The 24,388-nt window shown below is 34.3% G+C and overlaps 1 protein-coding gene across 32 annotated transcripts in view; it reads left to right on the top strand.

Annotated features, from left to right (window-relative positions):
* The window catches only part of LOC129764888 (MAP/microtubule affinity-regulating kinase 3-like), a 171,749-nt gene that overhangs the window by 88,711 nt on the left and 58,650 nt on the right, over positions 1–24,388 (top strand). For 27 of the 32 annotated variants that reach the window (XM_055764462.1, XM_055764461.1, XM_055764458.1 and 24 more), the window contains 5 exons: positions 11,572–11,684; positions 17,470–17,650; positions 17,999–18,248; positions 23,688–23,815; positions 23,894–24,068. In XM_055764462.1, the coding sequence (XP_055620437.1) occupies positions 11,572–11,684; positions 17,470–17,650; positions 17,999–18,248; positions 23,688–23,815; positions 23,894–24,068 (847 nt within the window). The remainder of the gene's footprint in view (positions 1–11,571; positions 11,685–17,469; positions 17,651–17,998; positions 18,249–23,687; positions 23,816–23,893; positions 24,069–24,388) is intronic. The other 5 variants (XM_055764468.1, XM_055764484.1, XM_055764467.1 and 2 more) reach the window with 1 other exon arrangement.

Below are 24,388 nucleotides of genomic sequence, written 5' to 3'. Positions count from 1 at the left end.
TCATGAGAGAGACGAGCTTAATTCAGAATATATTGTAATAATTTCGGTGATCTCGGAATGACTAGGAAATAGATGTTGGACACTGCGGTTCTCAAGGTATGAAGGGATGCATCATTCACTTGTAATTTTTACGGGTCAATATCTCTAAAATCCAATCAAAACACAACCCTAACGAAACTCAGTTGTAACTGATAATCTTGTCTAGATTTCGTTGAACTGAGACACTTTCAGAAGACCATTCGTGGCCAAGAACTTTGCTCCAAATATTTGAATGATACGTACAAATAGGTATTCATCTATCCAAGGGTACACGTTGTTCTACAATCGTTCATGGCTGGATTCTATGACATTTACCCGAATTCCATTTAGCCGAAGGACATTCATTCAAATTCGATTTACCCAATGTAACTTTTACCCGAATGCAAGTTCACTTTAATTTCACAGTAACATTTTAACGTCACATTTGTGTGACTGACCGGAGTCACATTCATATGACTTCAGTTTGCTAATCGTTTTTATTCACCTTCTCGAATAATGAAAACGTTATGTTATAATTGGAATTAGTACGGATTTTCACTTATTGAAAATATATGTCTTATTAATTCTAGTAAAGCTTGCCCTTCTGTTAAAGTTGCGGTCGTCAAAATGTAAAAATTGCGCACATAAATGATGTCGCTAAAATAGCTATCTGTACGCGAAGCGAGAATATTTTCTAGAATTATATCAACTGACATTCATTCACTCAATCACTAACTCACCCACTCACTCACTCACTCACTCGATAACTCACTCACTCGCTCAATCCCTCACTCACTTAATTCACTCTTTTTATTCCATTCACTTCACTCCATTCGCTCCACACACTCAACTCATTTCACCTACTCCAGTCAGTCCACTCACTCCATTCACTCCACTCACTTCACTTCATTCACACACAGTCCACTTACTTCACTCTATTCACTCTGGTCTACTCACTACATTCGCTCCACTCACTTCACTTCATTCACTCCACCTTCCATTCTAATCACAACATTAACTTTACTCACTCTCTTATTCACTTTTATTATGCAAAATATTATACTCACTCTTACTCTAGTCACTCCATTCACTCTGCTAACTTCACTCATTCCACTCACTCTAATCACTCAACTCACTCTAATCTCTCTAATCACTCCACTTATTTCACTCACCTAACGCATTCCACTCACTCCACTCACTCCACTCCATATACTCTCTTCACTCTGGACACTTCACTAACTCTACTCACTCTACTTATTCTACTCATTATACTCACTCTAGTCAATCCCTTCTTTCAGTTCACTTACCCCATTCATTCCGCCACTCCACTAACTTCATTCATTCCACTTACTCCACTTCAGTCATTCCACTCATGCCACTTATTCAACTCACTCCACTCACTCTACTCATTCTAGTTACTCCTCATTTACTCCACTCAATCCACTCACTGCATTCACTCCATTCACTTAACTCACTTCTCATACTTCACCCACTCCACTTACTCAATTCACACAACATACTCAACTCACACAACTTACTCACTGCGGAAAACGAACGGAAAATTTTAAAAACTATAGATAACGATTTAAGTTAAATCTCCTGATGCAAAAAAACCAATCTAATACACCGTGAAAAAGCAACTCATTTGTCAAAAAAGGAATACTTTCCTGTTTTTTTTAGATTTTTGATGTTCCAAATTCCTGGGCTTTCTCTTCCATTCCTATCACTCCACTCATTTCACTTATTCCGCTCACTATACTCACTCTGCTCACTACTCATTCTACTAACTCTAGTCACTCAACTCAATCCACTCATTTCACTCCATTCACTTCACTCCATTCACTCCACTCACTCTACTCACTCCATTCACTCAACTCACTTCTCACACAGCTCACTTCTCACACTCCACCAACTACACTCACCCAACTCACACCACTTACTCACTCCGGAAAAACGAACGGAAAATTAAAAAAAACTATAGATAACGATTTCAGCCAAATCTTCTGATGCAATAAAAATCAGTACAATACATCGTGAAAGAGCAACTAATTTATTAAAAAGGAATTCTTTCCTGTTTTTTTTCGAATTTTGATATTCATCAAATTCCTGGACTTTCTCTTTCATTCCACTCACTCCACTCATTCCATTTATTTCGTTCACTATACTCACTCTACTCACTCTGCTCACTACTCATTCTACTCACTCTAGTCACTCAATTCATTCCACTCATTTCACTCCATTCACCTCACTCACTCCACTCCATTCATTTTACTCATTCCACTCACTCTATTCATTCTAGTTACTCCTCACTTACTCCACTCAATCCACTCAATCCACTCAATCCACTCACTCAACTCACTTCTCACGATCCACCGACTCCTCTCACTCAACTTCCACTCATTCCGGGAAAACGAACGGTAAATTCGAAAAAAACTATAGATAACGATTTCAGCCAAATCTCCTGATGCAAAAAAAAACAATCCAATACACCTTGAAAGAACAACTCATGTGTCAAAAAATATGTAGGAGATTGTGTTCAAGACACGACCGCATTGTTGACGTAGAACTACGCTGTAGTTTAATTCAAGTCGCTTGTTTTTAACTGCGGATATTATTTTATAATGCTACGAAAATTTTGAAATAACCATTCTACCGGTTTGGTCGCCCTGAAAAAAATTGTAGAATCATTTGACGATAATTGTTCGATGATTCAACAACAGTGTTGTCCAGTCGGTGTCCTCAGGCTCAGCAAGATCCACTGTTTATACTCTAGGCAAATATTCCCCTTCGTTCTTCTTCTTTTCCTTTGTTCACGGAGACTTTATATCTTACGATTTCCCCTTCGTTGCTCGTCGATAAGTTGCTCGTCATAGACAGCTCTGTTCGGGAAAGCACACAAATGGACAGAACAAATGTATGAGGAAATGGAAATGCTTCCAATTTTCATCAATTTAAACCATATACAGACTATGGGATTGTAATGTATAGCATATCAAACAAATCTTGGGGGATTATCCGTTTGGTACGTAAATCGCCAGAATCCGTTCACCACGAAAACAGTTATTAATGTTAACTTTATTTCATAAAAATGTGACCTGTTTTCTGATTTGGCACCCTTAATGAAAGACGTAGTTCTACGTCAAAAACAAAATCCGTAAAATATCCCATTTTGTTTTCTCGTCAGTTCTTCAGACATTTCACTAGTCATATTTGCTTCTGATGTTTCCTATTTTAAAATCACATCACATCATATAAATGCTCCATAAGTTACTCTTTTGCGTTGTATTGAATTAATCTGATTTATTACCAGCAGACTCGACATCATAATTTGTTTTTTTTTTCAATCTTGCTTCCAAATGTCCAATTCGGGTAAATGGTACATTTAGGTTAATGTTACATTCTGTTGAATGTTACATTCGGCTGAATGTTATATTCGGTTTAATAGATCATTCGGGAATATGTTGCATCATAGTGTCTCGTGCAAACGCGTTTTGAGTAAACGTGTTTTGAGTGAACGTTGAATATCCTTATGGCTGTACTGATCTATCATTCGCTTAGATATTGACAGCTTACGCAGAATTGTTGATACCAGCAGTGGTGTTCAGCGCGTCTTTCTTTCATTTGTACTTTCAGAGATATATTCCGCCGAAACGTGTTGAAATGTTTGTTAAAAGAATTCTAATCGCGACGAGTTATGTATTGCATCCCAATTTCGGATTGCTCTCTCGATCGTCCTCTCAGGATGACCAGAAATATACTCCGCCGCCGCGTGTTGAAATAGAAGATTGATTGGAGAGTTCCATGCGTGACGAGTTATAAATTTCATTGGTCTAATGAAACAGTTTGCATCGCGCGTCGGGTCATGCATATCGGTCGGTTCGGTTTACTGCTAGACTGTTCTCTTAGTTGTCTTCTCAGGTTGCCCAGGTATAGTTTTCCACCGCCACGTGTTGAAATATAGGTTCGATGAAAGTGTTCGCTACGCGTGTCGTTAAATTTAGAGGTGTCTAAAATCCATTGGTTTGGACGCCTCGAAAATCACGAAAAACGCATATTTAATGCTCTTCGCCTTTGAGGCGCATAATATTTTTTTCTGAAAAATATATCAAAACCGCAAGATATCGTAACCCCCAAGATATCGTAAATCAGCCAAACTGTTCAAAAATTACAAATTCTCAAAAATGAGCATATTGGTGAGAAAGCCGATTTTACAGACAACCGTAGACAACATCTTGGACCACGTTTGGCGAACTACAGCTTACACGACCCTATTCGCTTTATGTCAGCACGATTCAATGTGTTTTATGAATTCTTCGACTTCAACCAATCTGCCGAAGCTTTCCGTTGCCGGATTCAACATGGACCACTGAATCAATAATGAATACTGGACGAAGACGCTTCCAACGATGAGTTGTGCTAAATGATTATGTTTATATTTTGACCATGATATGTTTTTATGTGCTCCTTTCAATGTATGATGTAAAGATAAGATGTGGGGTTTTTACGCCATTTTGGCATTTCCCCGCCAATTTTTCAATATGACAATATATAGTCAGATGAAAATAAAGATGAAATAAAAAAAAAAACAGTTTTCGAAAAAAATGAATACATTTTTTTTTTCAGTACATTCTGTTTCACGGAATTGCTGATAATTTTCACGAAGACCACATTTGCACTTAAGAGATCGTATTGGCTAAACAGTCATTTTCAAGACTATACTAACTTTTAATTACGCACTAGGGTGGCCGCGAACATGGTCATATCAAATTTCAAAAACCGACCATGTACATTTTGTTTGTTAGCCTCAAAAATTTCTTGTGTAAAACTTCGTCTCAATCGTACATCGAGGTTTGGTATTATAAAAAAATGGTTAGAAATCGACCCTCTGTGAACAATGAATGTATGGAATAAAATTAATCATCGAATTTAAAGAACCGACCATATAAATTTTGTTTTTGGACCAAAAAAGATCTGTGAAAAATTTCAGCTCAATCGGACATGATTTAGGGGTGCCTCAAAGCACTCAAAGTTTTGAGGTCTCAGAAGGCCGATTTTCGGTCAAAAATTGTTTTTCGAGATAACGCCAGATTGACTATTCATGCAATTTGAGGACATTAGGCATCAACATTTTTGTTTATGAAAACCCTGATTTCGTGTGCTCGACGTTTTATGCATTTTTAAGTCATTTGGCATCGAAAATTTTGTTTCGATTTTCCTAATTTCATTTCATTTTTTCTTCAGATTCCCTACCAGATGCGCGAGTTGAAACTATTTGTTTTTTTTTTTCAATGAACATAACACATCATTTGCAGGAGAGCTTCAAAATATTTCCATTCAAAGTAATCTCCGTTTGATTGTACACATTTCGCCCATCTCTCATTGTGGCTTCCTTTCAAAAAAAAACTTTTTTTGTTACGACGCAAACCATTCACCGGCCATTTTTTGAATATTTTTTTTATATTTGGAGCGAAAAAGTTATAATTTGATGAGCCAAATGTGGAGAATATGGAGAATGCGATAACGTTCCCAATTGAAGGATTTGTTATTGCGTCCTTCATGTTAGCGGTGTGCGCCGGCGCGTTGTCATGCTGTAATATCTCTTAATTGTGTTCGGGCCCATTCCGATATTTTTTTTCCATTAATACAAAGTTTATTTGTACCATTTGTTATTGGTAGGAATCTGTATTCACCATTTCACTCGTTATTGGTAGCTCATGGTACTCCTTGTATATCTTACGGTCGAAAATGATTTATCTTTACAGTAGATGGACCGCTTTCACCAGATGATAGACAATTTTTTTTGGTGCTAAGTGACAATTCGATGCCAAACCGACTTCCTTTGGTGTCATTGAAGAAACATTTCACAAATGGTTTTACGATGCTTCATTCATCTTTCGCCTAATTTTTGTTGGGTTACGATCTTTCGACACGAACGGTATCTTTTTCTCCTCAAAATACGCCAGCGTCTTCTTGGCGTAATGGGAAGACGCCTTGTCCGGCCAGAAGACGTACTTCCCATCCGCGTGATGCTCGTTCAGGAACGGCAGCAGGATTTTATCGAGGTACTCTTCTCGATAGATTTGTTGGTTGATTGCCAGACCGCTCGGCTTAAACCAAGGCTTTGAAATGCCCCGGTCGGAAATGGCGATGTACAACATAACCTTTTTTTCAAACTTGTGCTTGAGCTTGTATTTCACTTCAGGCGGTGTGGATGACTTGTCGCTGGAGTATTATCATTTCCTGGAATATGCGTTTTGGACAGCGGAAAATAGCTTTCGTCGTCCAGAACGAAAGACGTCCCGCGGTATTTTTTGGTCATCCACCGACACTGTGATTTAACCGTCTCAATCTGCTCCTCCGTGTACTCCGGCGACCTTGTCTTCTTGTGCCACCGTGAACTTTTTTCCTTGCTGGAAATGCGTTTCGTAGAACCGTACAATGCGTTCGCGGAGCACGTGCTGTTTCGACGCCATCTTTGCTTTGACTAAATTCAAACTAGCAAAACCAAACACGCCTACTGTTTCTAGGGAGTCCAAAGAGCAATTTTCTTGGAGAAAGAATATTTTACGCTCTTTATTTGAGTTACTGAAAGGTATTGAAAAAAATCTCATTTTTTATTTAACACCCGTTACAGACGGTTCGGTTTACTCCAGAATCATTCTTCGGTTCTTAGTTTCTCAGGGAAATCTTCGCCATTGCGTGTTAAAATGTATAATAGATGAACGAATTCTAATCGTGATGAGTTATGAAATGTATCGCCGGTTCAGTTCATCCCGGAAATGTTCTCTCGGTCATCTTCTCAGGTTGACTTGAAATATACTCCGCCGCCACGTGTTGAAATATACGATCGTTCGAAGGGTTCTACGCGCGAAGAGTCTTATATTAGGCTGTCAAAAAAGTCCTGCGGTATTTTTTTTGAATTTTCATTTGTTCATAAAATTAGTTACAATCATCTGTTTTAAGTCAAATATGCGCCGTTTTGTTCGATGACTTGTTCCCAACGAGATGCCAACTTCATAATACCCCTGTTATAGAAGCTCGCTTCCTTATTGGCAAAAAACTCGGATAGCCAATTTTCACAGGCCTCTTTTGTGGCTAACTTCTGACTACCTAGCTCGTTCGCCATGGACAAAAACAGGTGGTAGTCACTTTGTGCAAGGTTCGGACTATACGGCGGATGCAAAAGAACCTCCCATCCGAGCTCCCGGAGCTTCTGGCGCGTCACCAAAGAAGTGTGTGGCCTGGCGTTGTCCTGATGGAAGACAATGCGACCTCTGTTTATCAAAGATGACCTCTTCTTCATGAGTGCTACCTTCAAGCGGTCCAGTTGTTGGCAGTACAGGTCCGAATTGAGCGTTTGGCCATAGGGAAGCAGCTCATAATAGATTATTCCTTGACAATCCCACCAAACACCCAGCAGAACCTTCCTGGCCGTTAATGAGGGCTTGGCCACCGTCTGAGCCGCTTCAGCGGGCTTCGACCACGACCGTTTGCGCTTCACGTTGTCGTAAGTGACCCACTTTTCATCGCCAGCCACCATCCGCTTCAGAAACGGGTCGATTTTGTTGCGATTCAGCAGCGATTCACATGCGTCGATACGGTCAAAGATGTGTTTTTTGCGTCAACGTGTGTGGCACCCATACATCGAGCTTCTTTGTGAATCCAAGCTTCTTCAAATGGTTAATAACGGTTTGATGACTTATCCCCAGCTCTTGGCCAATGCTACGGCTGCTACTATGCCGGTATTTCTCGGCTAATTCAGCGATTTTGTCGCAATTTTCGAAGACAGGCCTTCCGGAGCGTGGCGCATCTTCGACGACCTCTACACCAGAACGAAAACGTTGAAACCATCGTTGTGCGGTGGAAATGAAAACTGTATCGGGTCCATAAACTGCACAAATTTTATTGGCAGCTTGAGATGCATTTTTGCCTTTGTCATAGTAGTACTGTAAAATATGTCGGATTTTCTCTTTATTTTGCTCCATATTTGCGACACTATAACTCACGAACGACTTAACCAAACAAAACACTGTCAAGAACTATATTATAGCGCGCAAAAATACCTTTCCAACAAGCTATAGTGCGACTCGATACAATGAAAACAACTAGAAGTACGCGCTTACAACGACACCTCGCGGAAACACCGCAGGACTTTTTTGACAGCCTAATATTATATCGCCGGTTCTTTTTATTCTAGAGGTATTCTCTTGGTCATCTAAGATTTTAAGGATATCTTCCACCGCTGCGTATTTAAAGAAACGATTGATTAGAGAGTTCTACCCGCTTCAAGTTATAAATAATATTGCTATTTCTGTTTTTTTCTCGATCATCTCCTAAGGTTTCCTAGAGATATCTTTCGCCGCTGGGTATTGAAATATGCGTTGGATGAAAGAGTTATGAAATGTATCGTCGTCGGTTTGTTTTATTCCAGTGTATTCCACTCTCAATTGTCTACAAAGGTTGCACAGATAAATCTCCCTCCTCCGCTGCGGGTTGAAATATACGGAATCATATCGTCGATTCGGTTGATTGTAGGTATATTCTCGATTCTTATTTCATATTTAACCCTCCGCCCACCCCCATCTCGAAGAAATTTTGATATGGGGATCCAAGGGGTCGTCTTCTCTGATTTTCCAGGGATATTGTCCGTCGCCGCGTGCTGAAATATAGATGAAATAAAGATGGAAGAGGTCTCAATGCTCGACCAGTTATGAACTGTTTCACTAGTCCGGTCTATTCTAGTGCTCTCGGTCATCTTTCCAGGTTGCTCGCGTGTTAGAATATACTATTGCAAATGATTCTACGAAAAAAATCTGATGAAAAAACACTATAGTGTCGCTTGAATCTTGTATGTTTATTTTTCTTCGAAATATTTTAGACATGGTTTTTTTTGTTTATTTTGCCCTTAAGGAGCATAATTTGGAATTGGGTGGTCTGAATAATCGTCTGTTTTGTTAATACGTCCAGGAAAAAGGAAAAAGAAAAAAAGGAAAAAAGGAAAAGAAAAAAGAAAAAAAGGAAAAAGAAAAAGAAGAAAAAAGGAAAAGGGAAAAAAGAAAAAAGAAAAAGGAAAAAAGAAAAAGGAAAAAGGAAAAAGGAAAAAGGAAAAAGGAAAAAGGAAAAAGGAAAAAGGAAAAAGGAAAAAGGAAAAAGGAAAAAGGAAAAAGGAAAAAGGAAAAAGGAAAAAGGAAAAAGGAAAAGGGAAAAGGAAAAATGAAAAAAGGAAATAGAAAAAAAGAAAAAAGAAAAAAAGGAAAAAGAAAAAAAGGAAAAAGGAAAAAGGAAAAAGGAAAAAGGAAAAAGGAAAAAGGAAAAAGGAAAAAGGAAAAAAAAAATGGAAAAGGAGAATGGAGAATGGAGAATGGAGAATGGAGAATGGAGAATGGAAAAAGGAAAAGGGAAAAAGGAAAAAGGAAAAAGGGGAAAGGAAAATGAAAAAAGGAAAAAAAGGAAAAGGGAAAAGGGAAAAGGTAAAAGGAAAAAGGAAAAAGAAAAAAGGAAAAAGGAAAAAGGAAAAAGGAAAAAGGAAAAAGGAAGAAGGAAAAAGGAAAAAGGAAAAAGGAAAAAGGAAAAAGGAAAAAGGAAAAAGGAAAAAGGAAAAAGGAAAAAGGAAAAAGGAAAAAGGAAAAAGGAAAAAGGAAAAAGGAAAAAGGAAAAAGGAAAAAGGAAAAAGGAAAAAGGAAAAAGGAAAAAGGAAAAAGGAAAAAGGAAAAAGGAAAAAGGAAAAAGGAAAAAGGAAAAAGGAAAAAGGAAAAAGGAAAAAGGAAAAAGGAAAAAGGAAAAAGGAAAAAGGAAAAAGGAAACAGGAAAAAGGAAAAAGAAAACAGGATAAAGGAAAAAGGCAAAAACGAAAAATGGAGAAAATTAAAAGGAAAAAGGAAGAAGGAAAAAGGAAAAAGGAAAAAAGAGAAAGGAAGAAGGAAAAATTAAATAGTTTCACAAGCAATGAGCTACGAATTATTGGAAATATCAAGAAGAGCGAAGTTCTCTCAATTGCATTCATAGATTGTTTAAAAAGATTCTCCGCCGCCGCGAGCCCAAGTACAACGAACGCTGGATTCAACCATGCTGTCACGTCCTTGAACGCTTGTCTACAACGCCGACAGTAAAAAGATCTGTGACCGGTTGTTAGACCGGATGTTCGTCGACGGACCAGGTCTTCATTCTGCAGCAGATTCTCTAGAAGTGCTGCGAATATCACGTACCAACGTAACACAGTTCGATCTACCTCAGACTGACATATAATACGGTGGACCAACAGCAACGATGAAGAAACATGTTCAAGCACGGCTTCTATCGGCTTTTCAAACCCCTTAAATTTAAGATAAAAAATCTACACCCTCCCATACACAAATCGTTACTCAGATCGGTAGAATCCGCGAGTGTCTAGCACAACTCACGTGGACTACAGAAGAAACGGTTATGAAGAAGGAGGATGAACCACGGAATTGCGAAGCACTAGGTAGAATCTTAAAAGACCATCAAGACATAACGATCCTGATCGGATAGAATCCAGTGGATATGCGACTCCCAGGATCCCAAAAAGGACACGGTGGTTAAAGCAATTACTGAGGCTTCCGAATGAACTATATTTCGAAAATATTGAAATCCGGAGCGTCCTTATCTCTCATGGTCTGTCCGAAAAACACTGACTCAAGTGAGAATTGAGAATATGAGAATAAAACCAAAAGTTGATCAGCAGACCTACGAAAAATGAAGTGAGCTGTAGCTGACTTTTTCCGTTTTGTATGATCGATTATAACGAAATCATCAATAAATATTTTGGAATGTTAGTCTACCTGTCGACCCATTGTTTACAATACATACCCTGCGCAATTGCAATGCTAGTTCATAATTCTCAATAAGCCAGGCCAGAAATGAGGTGGTCGCATACTCTCATTTCGCTAGCCTCAATTTCACGCACGTACTCCCAGTGGGTCGGACGGTCGAACAGGGGGTTAACACACCATATGATATGATTAACCTCGTTTTCTTTGAGTCGTGCTGTTACTGCGAACGTGTGCGAGAGAGATGATTCATGGGGTTTGGCTTGTGTCTCATTTAATTACAGCATCTTTAGGGGTGGTAACATGTCAGGGGTAATAAATAAATCCAGGCGGGCTCTGCTGTTCCGTGTGGTATGAAGTCTTTCGTTCTCTAATTTTTGCTTTCGCCAGAAGTGAAATATAACATCTTAGTCTATTTACTAACCTAGATTTTACGCATTACATATTCCCCGTTAAATATATATCTTAATGTTTGCATAGCGCTCACACTTGTGGGTGGGTTGTTCGTTATTTCGTGTTCTTTGTTGTGATATTTACTGTTGTCAAGAAACAAAAAAAAGTGTATCCAATCGAAAACATTCTCAAATATTTATTTTTGTTCTCTTTTTTCTTTTCTTATTTTTCGCCACCAACCACCACCAACACCACCATCATCTTCATCATCATCGCGCCATCGCCAAAAACAAACAAAAAAAAAATGCCGTGCGCGCTGACACATTGATTGCCCAAAATGTACAAAACTAAACCCTCCATGACGAATGTGTAGAAGCGCTAGTTGCGATGGGCTACAATAGGCAAGACATAGAAGAATCCTTGACATTCACGCGATACGATGATGTTTTTGCCACTTATCTGCTTCTCGGAAGAAAAAGCACGGACGTAAGTTTTTTTTTCTCAGTGTACTCTACTACAACCTCTCTGTCTCTCTCTCTTTTTGCTATTGAAAACTGTTTGACACACATGCCTACCCACCGTAGGATTGTTTTTTTCTTTCTTTTGTTGTTTATTTTATGTATTTAGTTTCAAGTGTTTATTTGTATTTTTATTTTCAGTCGGTTTTCAGTCTATTTGGTTGCGATTCGAGTTCCTTAAGTTATAATTTCAACTATGCCGCTACTGTTGTGTTCACGTTGAGGTAGAACAGTTGGTCTTTGATAATGAGTCCTCCGAAACCATTGCATACAGATCCAAAAAGCTCCATCAATCAATTGTCGCGCACCCCGTTGACCGTATTTGATTATTCATAAACTTTTTTTTTTTTGCAAATTAAAACGTTATTTACTCTCATTCTTTAAATTTTATTTTACTCTCCTTTCCCTTTATCCAATCTTATGAACGATCCTGAGCAATTCTCATCGTATCTCACGCGCGTTGTGTTGCTTCTCGATGCTAATTTGCACACACTTTTGGAACGAAGTATATTTTGAAATTATAACTGAGGAGTTTGAGTTTCGTTTATCGGTAGCTGTTGAACGATTACATATAATAAAAGGTAGACGGAGTGGGAGTTCACAGTCAAAAATGGGATCAATTCCACGCCAAATACTAAGGCCAAAGTCCTACGTCAAAGAGAATAAGAAACGAGGGCAATAAATTGAACCTTTGCTGCGAGAAACCGTTAATAAATTCACCGCTATCGTGCTTCTGGACGCCTTCTCAGAATATGCACAATGCGCAGCAGTGCAGAGCATGAACTGATGCGCAGAAACGAAAGAGAAGAGAAGTGTTTGCAACTGAAGTTTCACCCTTGGACTGAGCGAGAAAAGAGATATAATTCGCAGTTTTCATTGGTGGCAAGAACGAATAACTTTCTCGTAAATGAAAAATGGATTTTATTTCTGCTCCAGTCAGGAGGCAGTCAACAGCCTCTCACAAGGCTAATGAATAACTCTAAAAGGTGATTGTTTGATTAGAGTGAGTTTTAATTCGAACGAATTCTTTCGCTTCTTTTACTTTATATTTTTTTCAGAGTGCTTTTTTAATTATTCTATTTGAATAAAGGACAAATTCCTCATAAGCGGAATTGTGTATGCAATTTATTTTTTGCATTGAATTGATTAAAACAACTATAATTTTGCAAAGTTTTGTGATTTGGTAAAAATTTGACAACAAAACACGTCATAATTTAGGTAATCAGGTCAGTTTTTGACGTAGGATTACGTCCTTCAAAAACACGCATATTGGAAGTACAAATTGAAAAGCTAGAAAAAATCGGTAGCCTCATTTCTTTGCAGAATGGCAAGTTATTAAAATTATACGATTTAACATTTTTTTAATTTAAAGATTTGTATCTATTGGGATTAGGAAATTTGTTTGAATGCTTTTTTTCCGATTTTTTTTTGATTATTTGATTTTCAGACATTCTGAAATTTTTAGATTCTTCTAATTGAATTTTTATTTTTTTTGTTGTATTTTTGTTTTTATGTCAAATTTTGAAAATCCGCAGAATTTTTTACAAAATTTTGTAAAATTTTTCGATTTTTTGGTTTTCTGATTTGAAAATTATAGGGCATATTCAGGACAATTTTCATGTTTCCTTCAATTTCCAAGATTCTTAAAAAAACAGAAAAATTCTAAAAGTTTTGATTTAAGAATATTTCAAAACTAAAAATATTTTTGACTTTCTGATTTGTTTTTTTTTTTAGTTTATTTAAATTTATTGGATTTTCTACTAAAAAAAAACTGATTTATTATTTTATAAAAGTTGGGCATATTAAAGCGATTTTTCAACACTTTTTTAATTTGAGAATTTTTTAAAATTTGTAGCTTTTGGGGCTAAGATTTTTTTTTGAATGCGTTCTTATTTTTTAGTTTCGATTTTTGGATTTTGAGACGACCTGGAATTTTTAGATTCTTCTATTTGAATTTTTTGTTTTTTTTTACTTTTTGCTTTTATTTCTAATTTTGAAAATTCACAGATTTTTCAGAATTTTGTAAAACCTTTCAATTCTTTGTTTTTTTTATAGATATAGAGCATATTTAGGGCATTTTTGATGTCTCTTTCAATTTTAAAGATTTTTGGGATTTTTAAATTTAATTTGATTGGAATTTCAATGTGGAATGTGGAACTTTCAAAATTGTTAAGTTTTATTAAATTATTCTTTAGTTTGAAAAAATCCATAAAAGAAACCTTAAAGGAAATAATATGAAAACAAAATATAATTTCAAACAAAAAAAATAAATTTTATGAATTTTTAGATCAAAAATCTAAAATTTCTTAAAATTAAAGAAAAAAAAACTTTGATACAAAAGTATTAACAATTCAAGAAGAAAACATTTGTTGAGATTCCGTGGTTTGCTTATTAAAAATATACAAATTTCACAAAATAAAAAAAAAATCCGTCAATTTCAAAAATTAAAAACAGTATTTGAATAAACTGAAAATAAATAAAATTACGAATATTTGAATAAAACCTCAAATTGCAGATATTCTATCAAATTTAAAAATCGTAGAAATTCTAAAGTTAATTTTTTATTACAAAAGCTAGAAATAAAAAAAATCGGAATAAAATTGATTTTTTTAAATATATACTTTTGCAATTTATTTTTGCAACTTTTGCAATAATCGAAATTTTTGAGTGTTTAGAATTAAAAATTCTGATTTGATTTTCTTGAATTTTCAGAAATTTTTGAATTCACGATTCCTTTTCTTTAGTTCTAAATTTTCTGATGAAAAAATTAGAATTTTCGAGACTGATAGTTTATAAAACAATTTTTTTTTAATTTGCGTGTTATTTTTATTTTTTGTTGGTTTTGGGATAATGCCAGTTTTTGTAATTTCAACAATCTTTAGTTTAAAAATTGATGCAATTCTTTTAAGTGTTGTTTTTTTCACCATGTTTTAGATTATTGATTTGATTTTTTTATATCATAGATTTATGTTTGTTGAAGTGTAGTTATTAAAATTTCAGGATCTTTCAATATTTGTTAGTAATTTGAGGTTTTTTTTTAAATTGTAACTTTTGGCATTAGGAAAAAAAATTAAATGCGTTCTTATTTTTAAATTTTGATTTCTAGATTTTCAATCGTTCTGGAATTTTTAAATGCTTCTATTTGAATATTGTTTTATTTTTGTTTTTATTTCAAATTTTGAAAATTTTCAGATTTTGTAAGACTTTTAGATTTTTTGTTCTCTTATTCCAAAAAGATAGCGCATATTTATGGCATTTTCAAATTTCATTCTTGAAGATTAAACTAAAAATTAATTTAATGAAATTAAATTTTTTTTCAAAAATCAAAATTTGAAAACCTCAAAAATTTTGATTTTTGAAAAAAAATTTATTTTCATTAAATTAACTTTTAGTTTTAAAAATCGTGAATAGAAACCAGAAAATATTTTAAAAATCAAATTTCAAATAAAAAAATTAATTTTGAGAATTTGTAGAATCAAAACTCTTAAAATGAAAAAAAAAATTAAAAAGACTTAAAAACTTTATAAAAAAAATATTAACAATTCAAAAAGAAAACATTCACTGAGACTCCCTGGTTATCTCATTAAAATTTTAGAAAATTTACAAAATTAAAAAAAATTGTAACAATTTTACAACCATTAGCAAATTAAAATCCTAAAATAAAAAAAATTAAAAAAATTAAAAATATTCGAATAAAACCTCAAATTTCAGATATTCTATCAATTTATTAAGTTTAGAAAGAAATTAAAATTCTTTTTTGAATAAAAAATAAATCCGAATTTAAAAATTACAAACATCCAGGAATTTCAAAAATTTCATTTCTTTTTATTGAAGTCCATAAATTGCAAAAATATACCAAAAAATTAGAATCTAAAAACTCCAATAAATTACTATACTGAAAAAATATAAAATTTTTAAATTTATTTTTCTTTAAATTTTGTTAAATCAATTTATAGTTTTAAAAAATCAGAAAAATATGAATTTTTCAATTTAATATTTTCAGATAAAATGATTTCAAAATTTTCTATTTTTCTAGTAATTTATTAGAGTTTTCAGATTTTGATTTTTCAATTATTAATATATAGTTTTTCACAATTTATGGCCTTTTTAAAAGAAATGAATTTTTTAAATTCCTGGATATTCGAATTTTTTAAATTCTGATTTGATTATTTTATTTCTTTAAATTTTTGAATTTCCTATCTACATTTATTTTAAGATTTTGTAATCAAAAATTATTTTTGAAAGTTTCTGTGATTTTTAAAATTGATAGAATTTCTGAGTTTGAGGTTTTATTCAAATTTTTAAAACTAAAACAAATGTTTAATTGTTTTTTTGCTATTTAGGAATTTAATTTGTTACTGTTAATAAAATTGTTACAATTTTTTGAAGTTATTTTGTTTTAAGTTTTCGATTTGTAAAAATTTATGTTCTTTTCGAAAATTCCGATTTTTTTTTTAAATTTGAAAAATTGTTGATTTTAATTTGGAATTTCGTAAAATTTTTGGATTGAATTTGTTTGTTGGATGTCTGATTTCAGTAATTGAATTTTTATTATTTCGAGAAATCTTATAATTTTTAAAAAACTTTTGAATTTTAGAAAATTTTATTTTTTACAGAATTTCTGAATGTTGAATGGCAATTGAAGATAGTGTGATGTTTCTCTGATTTATTTTGTTCGGTTTTGAAATTTTTCTGGATTTTTTTATTTTCCCCTAAAAAATGTTACTATGTATTTTTAAAATAGTAGAAAACTTTTGAGTTTTTCAAATTTTTAATAATTTTTTTTTAGTTTAGGAGTTTCTGTATTTTTTTTATTTGATATTTTTCTATTTTGGAATTTTTCGATTTTTTTTTTATTTTCTGATTAAAAAATAATTCTATTTCTTAAATGTTTGTTGTTAATTAACTTTTGGAAAAAAGAGTTTATCTAAATTTTTGGGTGTTTTGAATTTTTAAATTCTCTGATTTGATTTTTAGTTCACTTTTTAAATTTTTTTGAGTTGGGTGTTTTCATTTATTTATTTTTTGTTGTTAGATTTTCTGATGAAATATAATTTTCGAAATTTTCAAAACTTAGGGAATTCTACTTTTTTTTTTGGATTCTTAAAAACAAATTTCAATTTAATTTTTTATTTCTTGAATTTAATTTTGGACAACATTTTTGAGGTTTGAGTTCGTTTGGCGTGTATTGATTAAGTACAATCAGTAATGTACATTTGAAATCATATCCAGGATCTAACAGAAATTGAAAAAGTGACCAATTTGATACAAAAAAGTGCCCTCGCTGTACAGCAAGAGGAAAACTACAAAGTAACCGTGAAACAACCAACTATCTCACGTAGGTCAGACAATGTTGAAGCTACTACACTGTCGCCAGTCTGCTCTGGCCACAAATTGATCAAATCAAACAGAACGCGCATTTGGACCGCCGGCTCTCAAGTGGCTTATAATGCAGCACGCGAAGATCTTTGACTCCGCGTTCTAATAAATTTAAATTGAACCGAACTGTGCCTGGGATGTGATAAACAAGCTCGCTCGAGACTCGTAACAGTCTCACGTGGTGTTGACGCTTGTGTTCCCAAGCTCGTGCAATGTAATCGTTCAACAGTTCCAGATGAGGATCAAATATTCGTGTTTATGTTTTTAGGATTGGTTATTTTTATCTCTTATTGTTTTGCTTCTGTACTGAAAAAAAAACAAATGCTAATAATGATTTTTTCTGTCTGCGCTTATCCAAAAAAATAAAACAACAGCCCGAGTCGGACGGCTCCCGGTCCGGATCGTCCCTGTCGCTACGTAATATCGCTGGCAATGAGGGCGCCGCCACTGTCAACTCTCAGGTGCAGAGTCCCACCCATCGGGGCGTGCATCGAAGCATTTCGGCGTCGAGTACAAAACCGAGCAGACGGGCCTCGAGCGGCGGTGAAACCTTACGTAAGTATATTTGCAGGCGACCCCTGCCTTTAATTCGCGCAAGTAGTAGACACGTGGCTAACATCGAATCCCGATACTAAAAAACGAAAACGACGAAAAACGATTGGCTAGACAGGCAACGAACCCCCCGAGAGCGAGAGCCCCATTTGGAAGTTAGCCAACGCGTTGTTCCGAACGTTTGGGAGCTTCCAGTTGGATTGTAACGCTTCGCTCTGAACCAGCTAACAGCATCCCGAGATCCCAGATCCTCTCCGCAACAGCAAACAAAACGTCCCGTGGTACCCTTATTACTAACCCATTCCCCCCAAAACTGCACCGGGCTCGATGATATAATCTGGGAAAATTTAGAGATTTTCCAACGTTTCATTACAGGCGTTGGCCCGTCGGCAGCAGTGGCCGCAGCAGCTGCAGCGGCCGGTGGAGTTGGCGGCGGAGGTGGCGGCGGCGTCGGCGGTGTTAACGTGGCTGCTGGAACCGCGGCAGCAACAGGTGTCTCCACCGGCACTGGCACTGGTGGTGCCGGTGCGATAAACAACACCACGAGCAGCAACAATCACAGCTCAGGAGTGGGCAGCGGCGTCTCGGAACGGAGCTCAGTGTAAGTAAACATTTCGTCAGAGCAGCGGTACTCAACCTCCTTTTTTTTTTAATTTTCAAATTAACTCTCAGAATTAACTTGAACGGTTGATTGCTCGCTGTCTAGAGCGGCACTGAAACACTGAACTTGTTGAGTATACAAGTAGTTCTTTAGTATCTCCTAGCAAAATTACATTTCAAACACTCAGAACAGCGACAGAAAATCCGAACTGAATCCGATACACATCCGATGGCACTATTGTCGCCACTTTAACCCGGAAACAATGCTCGAATTCACGAAGTCGATCGGAAAAACTCACCCTATAAGTAATTCACGATTTATCAGTCATCCTGCTAGCGTCCAGATGCCAGCGGCAGTGAGACTTTCCAAATTACCTTTCTCAATGCCGAGTGTTTAGTTTAGTTTTCCGAATTGGTCCTTTTTAAGGCTAGATGCGAATGAACTGAAGAAGTCCGAGAGTCTGAGCAATACTTTAACTGTTCTATAATTCAAAACATCATCGTCATTTATTGTACCAATCAATCCGAACATTCTTATAAATTCACAGAAGCTTTTTCAGCATAAAATTATAAAAATCAATTCGCTTTCGATTAATTCGGATATTATTTCTGAATGCATTGAAATTATCAAAATAATTCCGTATCGAAAAGTTTTGGTGGCCCTGAAAAGGAAGCGTTTGCGTGGTATTTTGTAGAAGCAGGTGAAGATCGGTGACCCATGATTCAATCTTGTTCTTGTGGGAATAATACATGTGATTTGTATCTATTGCACTCAATATGCATCGTGAAAGCAGGTCTCCTGATGCGGCCCGAGGCTGTTACATATTGGTTTCCCCACCACCACCGTTATCTATTTAATCTTATATATAAAACAAGGTTTTTCCCACGTACGTATAACTCATCATCACAGGAGAACGGCTGATCAGATTTGATTCAACTAATTATCGTTAAGTTTGTCTCCACCTAAATTCGAATGATAGAATACTTTGAAGGATATTTCAGATGGATAGAAAAATCGTAAAAAAGAAGTACACATATGTATGCTTCGCAGTGAAAATCATCAATCTGATCAATTTTGCAAATGTTCGTTATTACTACCAACCAAAATATTCTCTATAAATGATTTCAGCTAGTAACACATAAAATCAACAACTCGTATATGTGATCCAATCATACACATGATGGTACGAAACCCGACGAGAAAGGTTCTATTTAATATTTCTCCTTTGATTTGTCTCTGCCCGTCAGTGCAAGCTCTGCACTATGCTTACTTCGTGCATATTCTGAAAATGCATTCTGAGGCCCAGGTTGAGCACAAAATTTATAGTGCTTTCGCGGCTATCCAGCGACATGAATCAACCGCTGACTTGATCTTGACTTCGATGTGCTTTCAAGCATATTTATAGATTTTTGTGTTTTCTTTTAATGCAGTTTTTGGGTCAATAAGTAACAAACATCACTCATACACCTTTTATCTTTCGAAAGTGGTTGTCATACCACTTCATTCAGTCGGCAAAGATGTGTATTAACGCTCAAGTTCTTGCACCCAAACGTCGTAACGCTCTCGTTTTCAAAATTTTGAACTTACACCCAAGATTTTTTTTAATTTTCAAGGTAATGTTTCCCAGTTGCCCGTTGAATTCCAATTAATAATCATAATGATTGAATCGCATCGTCGTGCGTTTAAAAACATTCGAAATAGTAATTTAGTTTAAAATGATTAAAAATTTGGAATTTTTTTGATTTTTTTTCTTTAATATTCATAAAAAAACATAATTCTTTGGAATTTTTGATTTTTTTCATTTTTCACATTTTCTGATGAAAAAAATTATAGTTGTTAATTTTTTCGGAATTATTTAACCTTAGAGTTTTTTAAATTTTCATAATTTTTGTTTTTTTTGAAGATTTTGTGGCATTTAAGGATTCTTTAAATTTTTTTTTAAACTTTAGGATTTAAAAAGCCTTTAAAATCCATTGTATATTTTTAGTTTTGTTTTTTTTTTTCACAATATTTTTTAAGAATTTTTTGTTAATTTTCAAATTCTTCTATTTGAACCCCTTTTTTAATTTTTGTTTTTCTTTCAAACTTTAAAATCTTGTGTTTTTTTTAAATTTTTGTAAAACCTTCTGTTTTTAAAAACTTAGGGCATATTTAGAATTAGTTTTTTTATTTTCAATTTTTTTTCGCATTTTTTAAATTTTTATTCAATTTTTATTAAATACTCGTTCTTCGTTCGAACTTCGTTTTCTGTACGCGATCTATATTCGCGGTATATAATTCATCGCATCAAACCTGATACTGGCTTTCAAATCCATTGCTCCGTTCTCGAGTTAAATCGTGAGGAACGGACATCAAATAAAAGGTATGCAAAATATGCCAAAAAATGTCTTTCCAATTTTCCGACCTCTCGAATGATTTTCAAACGCGAAAAAAAGACTCCAATTTTCCGACTTTTCGAATGATTTTCAAACGCTACATAAATGATTTTCCAATTTTTCAAATTAACGAATGAACTTCATACGCTAAAATAGGACTTTCCAATTTTCTAAATTCACGAATGATTTTCATGCGCTAAAAAAACATCTTTCCAATTTTCAAACTTTTCGAATGATTTTCATGCGCTAAAAAATGACTTTCCAATTTTACAAAATCATGAATGATTTTCATATGCTAAAATATGACTTTCTCATTTTCCAAGTTTATGAATGATTTTCATACACTAAAAAATGATTTGCCAATTTTCCAAATTAGGAATAATTTTCGTGCGCTAAAAAAAACACTTTAAAATTTTCCAACTTTTCGAATGATTTTGATACGCTAAAATATGATATTCCAATTTTCCAAATTTAGGAATGATTTTCATGCGCTAAAAAAATTACTTTCTAAATTTAACAATGATTTTCATACGCTAAAAAAACTTTCCAATTTTCCAACTTTCCGAATGATTTCCATAACTTTTTTGACATATAAACCTAACGCAGACTAAGATGTACCAAACCTGATACTGACAGTTCAAATCCGTTCAAATCGTCCTCAAGTTGAATCGTGAGGAACGGACACCAAATCATTTTTATTTATATAGATAGAAAAAATAAAAATAAAAATTTAATGTTTTCAAACTTAGGATTTTTTAGATTCTGTGATTTGAAAATTTTCCAATTTCATTTTTGGTTTGAAGTTTCTCGAGCTTTGGATTTTGCGATCTTCTGATGCAAAAAAAACTATTTTTTTTATGTTTGTAATTTATGGACTTATTGAAAAAAAAAATTTTTTTTTAAATTGTTTTTTTTTTTTTTATCTTCGCTTATTTTTCGTCGGCCTATTTCCGCCACTTTAGTGCCAATCACCGACATCAGGGAGGCGACTCCACCTGTTCCTACCTATCAGACTCAACAACTCATGAGCCGGGCCAACTTCTTTTACTTCCGCTCCGAAGGAAGACGTAACCAGAGATTTTTCGCCTCAGAAAATCCCAACGACGCCAGCTGGGATTGAACCCAGGCCGATCGGATTGTGAGGCTGTTACGCTAACCATACAACCACTGGCGCCGTCTTTTAAATTGTTGAATGTTTGGAATTTTTAAGTTCTGATTTGATTTTTTCATTTTTTTTTTTTCTAATTTACAACCTTTTTTTTTTGTTTTGTTTCAAGATTTTCTGATAAAACGGTTAGAATTTTTAAACTGATAGAATTTTTGATTATTTTTTTTGTTTTTGTAATATTTGAGGGTTTTTGAAATATAAAAATTTTTGCAATTTCTTAAAGTTTACGTTTTTTTTTAATTTTTCACAAACATTGATTAGACTTTTTATAATTTTTGCAATTTCATAAAGTTTGCGTTTTTTTTTTATTTTTCACATTCATTGATATGATTATTTTGATTTGAGTTTCAATTTTTTTTTCAATTTTATGAATTTTGTTAAATTTTAATTTTGTTGAAATAAATGAAATAAAATTTCATTATTTTTGGGCGTTTCAGGGAAGATTTTCTGATTAAAAAAGAGGTTCTTTTCAATTTTTTACATTTCCAATTTTCTTTATTTTTGTTTACTTCATAGAATTGTTAGTATTGCTTGATTCCCTGATTTATGTTTTTATTGTTTCAAAATTCCGAAATAGTAGAACATTTTCAAGTTTTTAAAACTTTCTATAATTTTTTATCAATTTTGGGAGTGTTTAGATTTGTTTTGTTTGTTGATTTGATGTTTCTATTTAGAATTTTTTCGAATTTATGGATTCATTTCAATTTTCTGGAATTTCAAAATCTTCAGATTGAAAATTTTGTAACTTTTGTTATTGATGAACATTATAAAAATATAATTACAGGTCGGACTCGATTATATACAGACTCGATCATATATGATTCGATTATATACAATTTTAGACTCGATTACATACAGTTCAAAAAAATATTTGAATACATATTTTTATATTTCAAATATGACTTATTTCAATCGAAAATGAAATATTTCAACGTTAAAAAGAAATTTAATTGGCTGTTGTGAGTAGAGTGGAGCAAAAATCTTGATTTGGTAGATTCTGGTTGAAGATTGTTTAAACTGCTATTGCAGCGAAATTAAAAACGATAGGAGTTGAGTGTCAAAGAACGAATTGTAGAGCGGTTAGAAAGCTATAACTTGATTGATGTATTGAATTTATGTATTTTTTGTATAATGTTAAGAATAACACCTTAAAAATCACTAACTTTTAAGTTTTTTACTTCTAAATGTTACTTAAATTCACTAATTCGGACGTTTCAGAACTGTATCATTGTATACAGGATTCGGATTCGATTATATACATTGGAAAAAAATCCGCAACTGTATATAATTAAGTGCGCGCTGTATTTAGATTTTTGTTTTTTTTTTTAATTTTTTAATTCTTTGATTTGATATCTTTTTATTTAATTTTTTTTTATTTATTGGATGTTTCTGTTTATTTATTTTTTATTGTTATTTTTCCGATAAAAAATGGAATTTCAAGAGTTTTCAAAATTTATGAAATTTAAATATATTTTTTTTTTTATTTTTAAAAGCAAATTTCATTTTAATTTTTTATTTCTGAATTTCATTTAGGGCAACATTTTTGAATTATCAGATTTGAGTTCGTTTGGTTACTATTGATCAAGTACAATAAGTAATGTACATTTCGAAGGGAAAGTAAATCTTTTCTCTACCCGTCCTATTTTGACTCAAATTGCCTCCACCGAAAAAAATCCATCACCGTGTGCGATATCTATCTTGAATAATGATGATCATGGTTTGAATTATAAAGTCTTTTAAATTGCACAGATTATTCGCCTCTAGGCTTGAAAAAGACCAATTTGGAAAACTGAACTAAATTATCGAATTCTCGTCCGTATATCGAACACTGCATTTGCTACATATATTTCATGAACCATTTTTATAATGATATAATTCTACCTTTTCACCCGACAGCACCAGTAACTTCAAGCGACAGAACACAATTGACCCAGCCACCATCAAAGAGAACACGGCAAGGTTAGCCGCACAAAATCAGAGGCCAGCCTCGAGCATAACCAAACCGATTACATCGGCGGATAACTGTAAGTGGTTTTTGGTAGCTTTACACCGAAGCCCTCGGAATACTCACCGAATCTTAAACTGTCCTCTCTCCCCTCTAGCATCGATCTCAAGCCCGGCTAAGCCTCGTACCGCCAGCACGACCGGCGGCAAGTTTGACCCAAGCAATGGTCCTCGAACGGTTGGTCCCAGCGCCGGCATGATGCCCCGGCGGTCCACCACTCTGTACGAGAAAACATCTTCAACGGAAAAGACAAACTCCACCACAGATCCAACGTAAGTATTGGAAGTTCTGCGTCACCACACACGTGCAATCACGCAGTTTTTGCTCAACATTATATCACGCTCTGAAGCACGGCAGATTCTTCAAAAGCCTTAGTATCATTTCGCAAGAGTCTCAATCGGGTCCATCGGGCTTTAGGGTGGTTCACTAGAAGACGCATTAGTCCATGAATCTCCCGGATAGGTTCAGTCTTATTAGCATCCGCCATCCGCTGATTTTCGTTACTGTTTCTTGATATTTTCCATAAAAAAAGTTGAGTTTCTCTTTCTGCTTCCCGGCGTAGTGTTTGTTACAGTATTTTTTTGGCTGAAAT

The sequence above is a fragment of the Toxorhynchites rutilus genome, chromosome 2, assembly GCF_029784135.1.
Source record: "Toxorhynchites rutilus septentrionalis strain SRP chromosome 2, ASM2978413v1, whole genome shotgun sequence".
Taxonomy (NCBI): Eukaryota; Metazoa; Arthropoda; class Insecta; order Diptera; family Culicidae; genus Toxorhynchites; species Toxorhynchites rutilus.
This window is presented reverse-complemented; position numbering and strand designations above follow the sequence as displayed.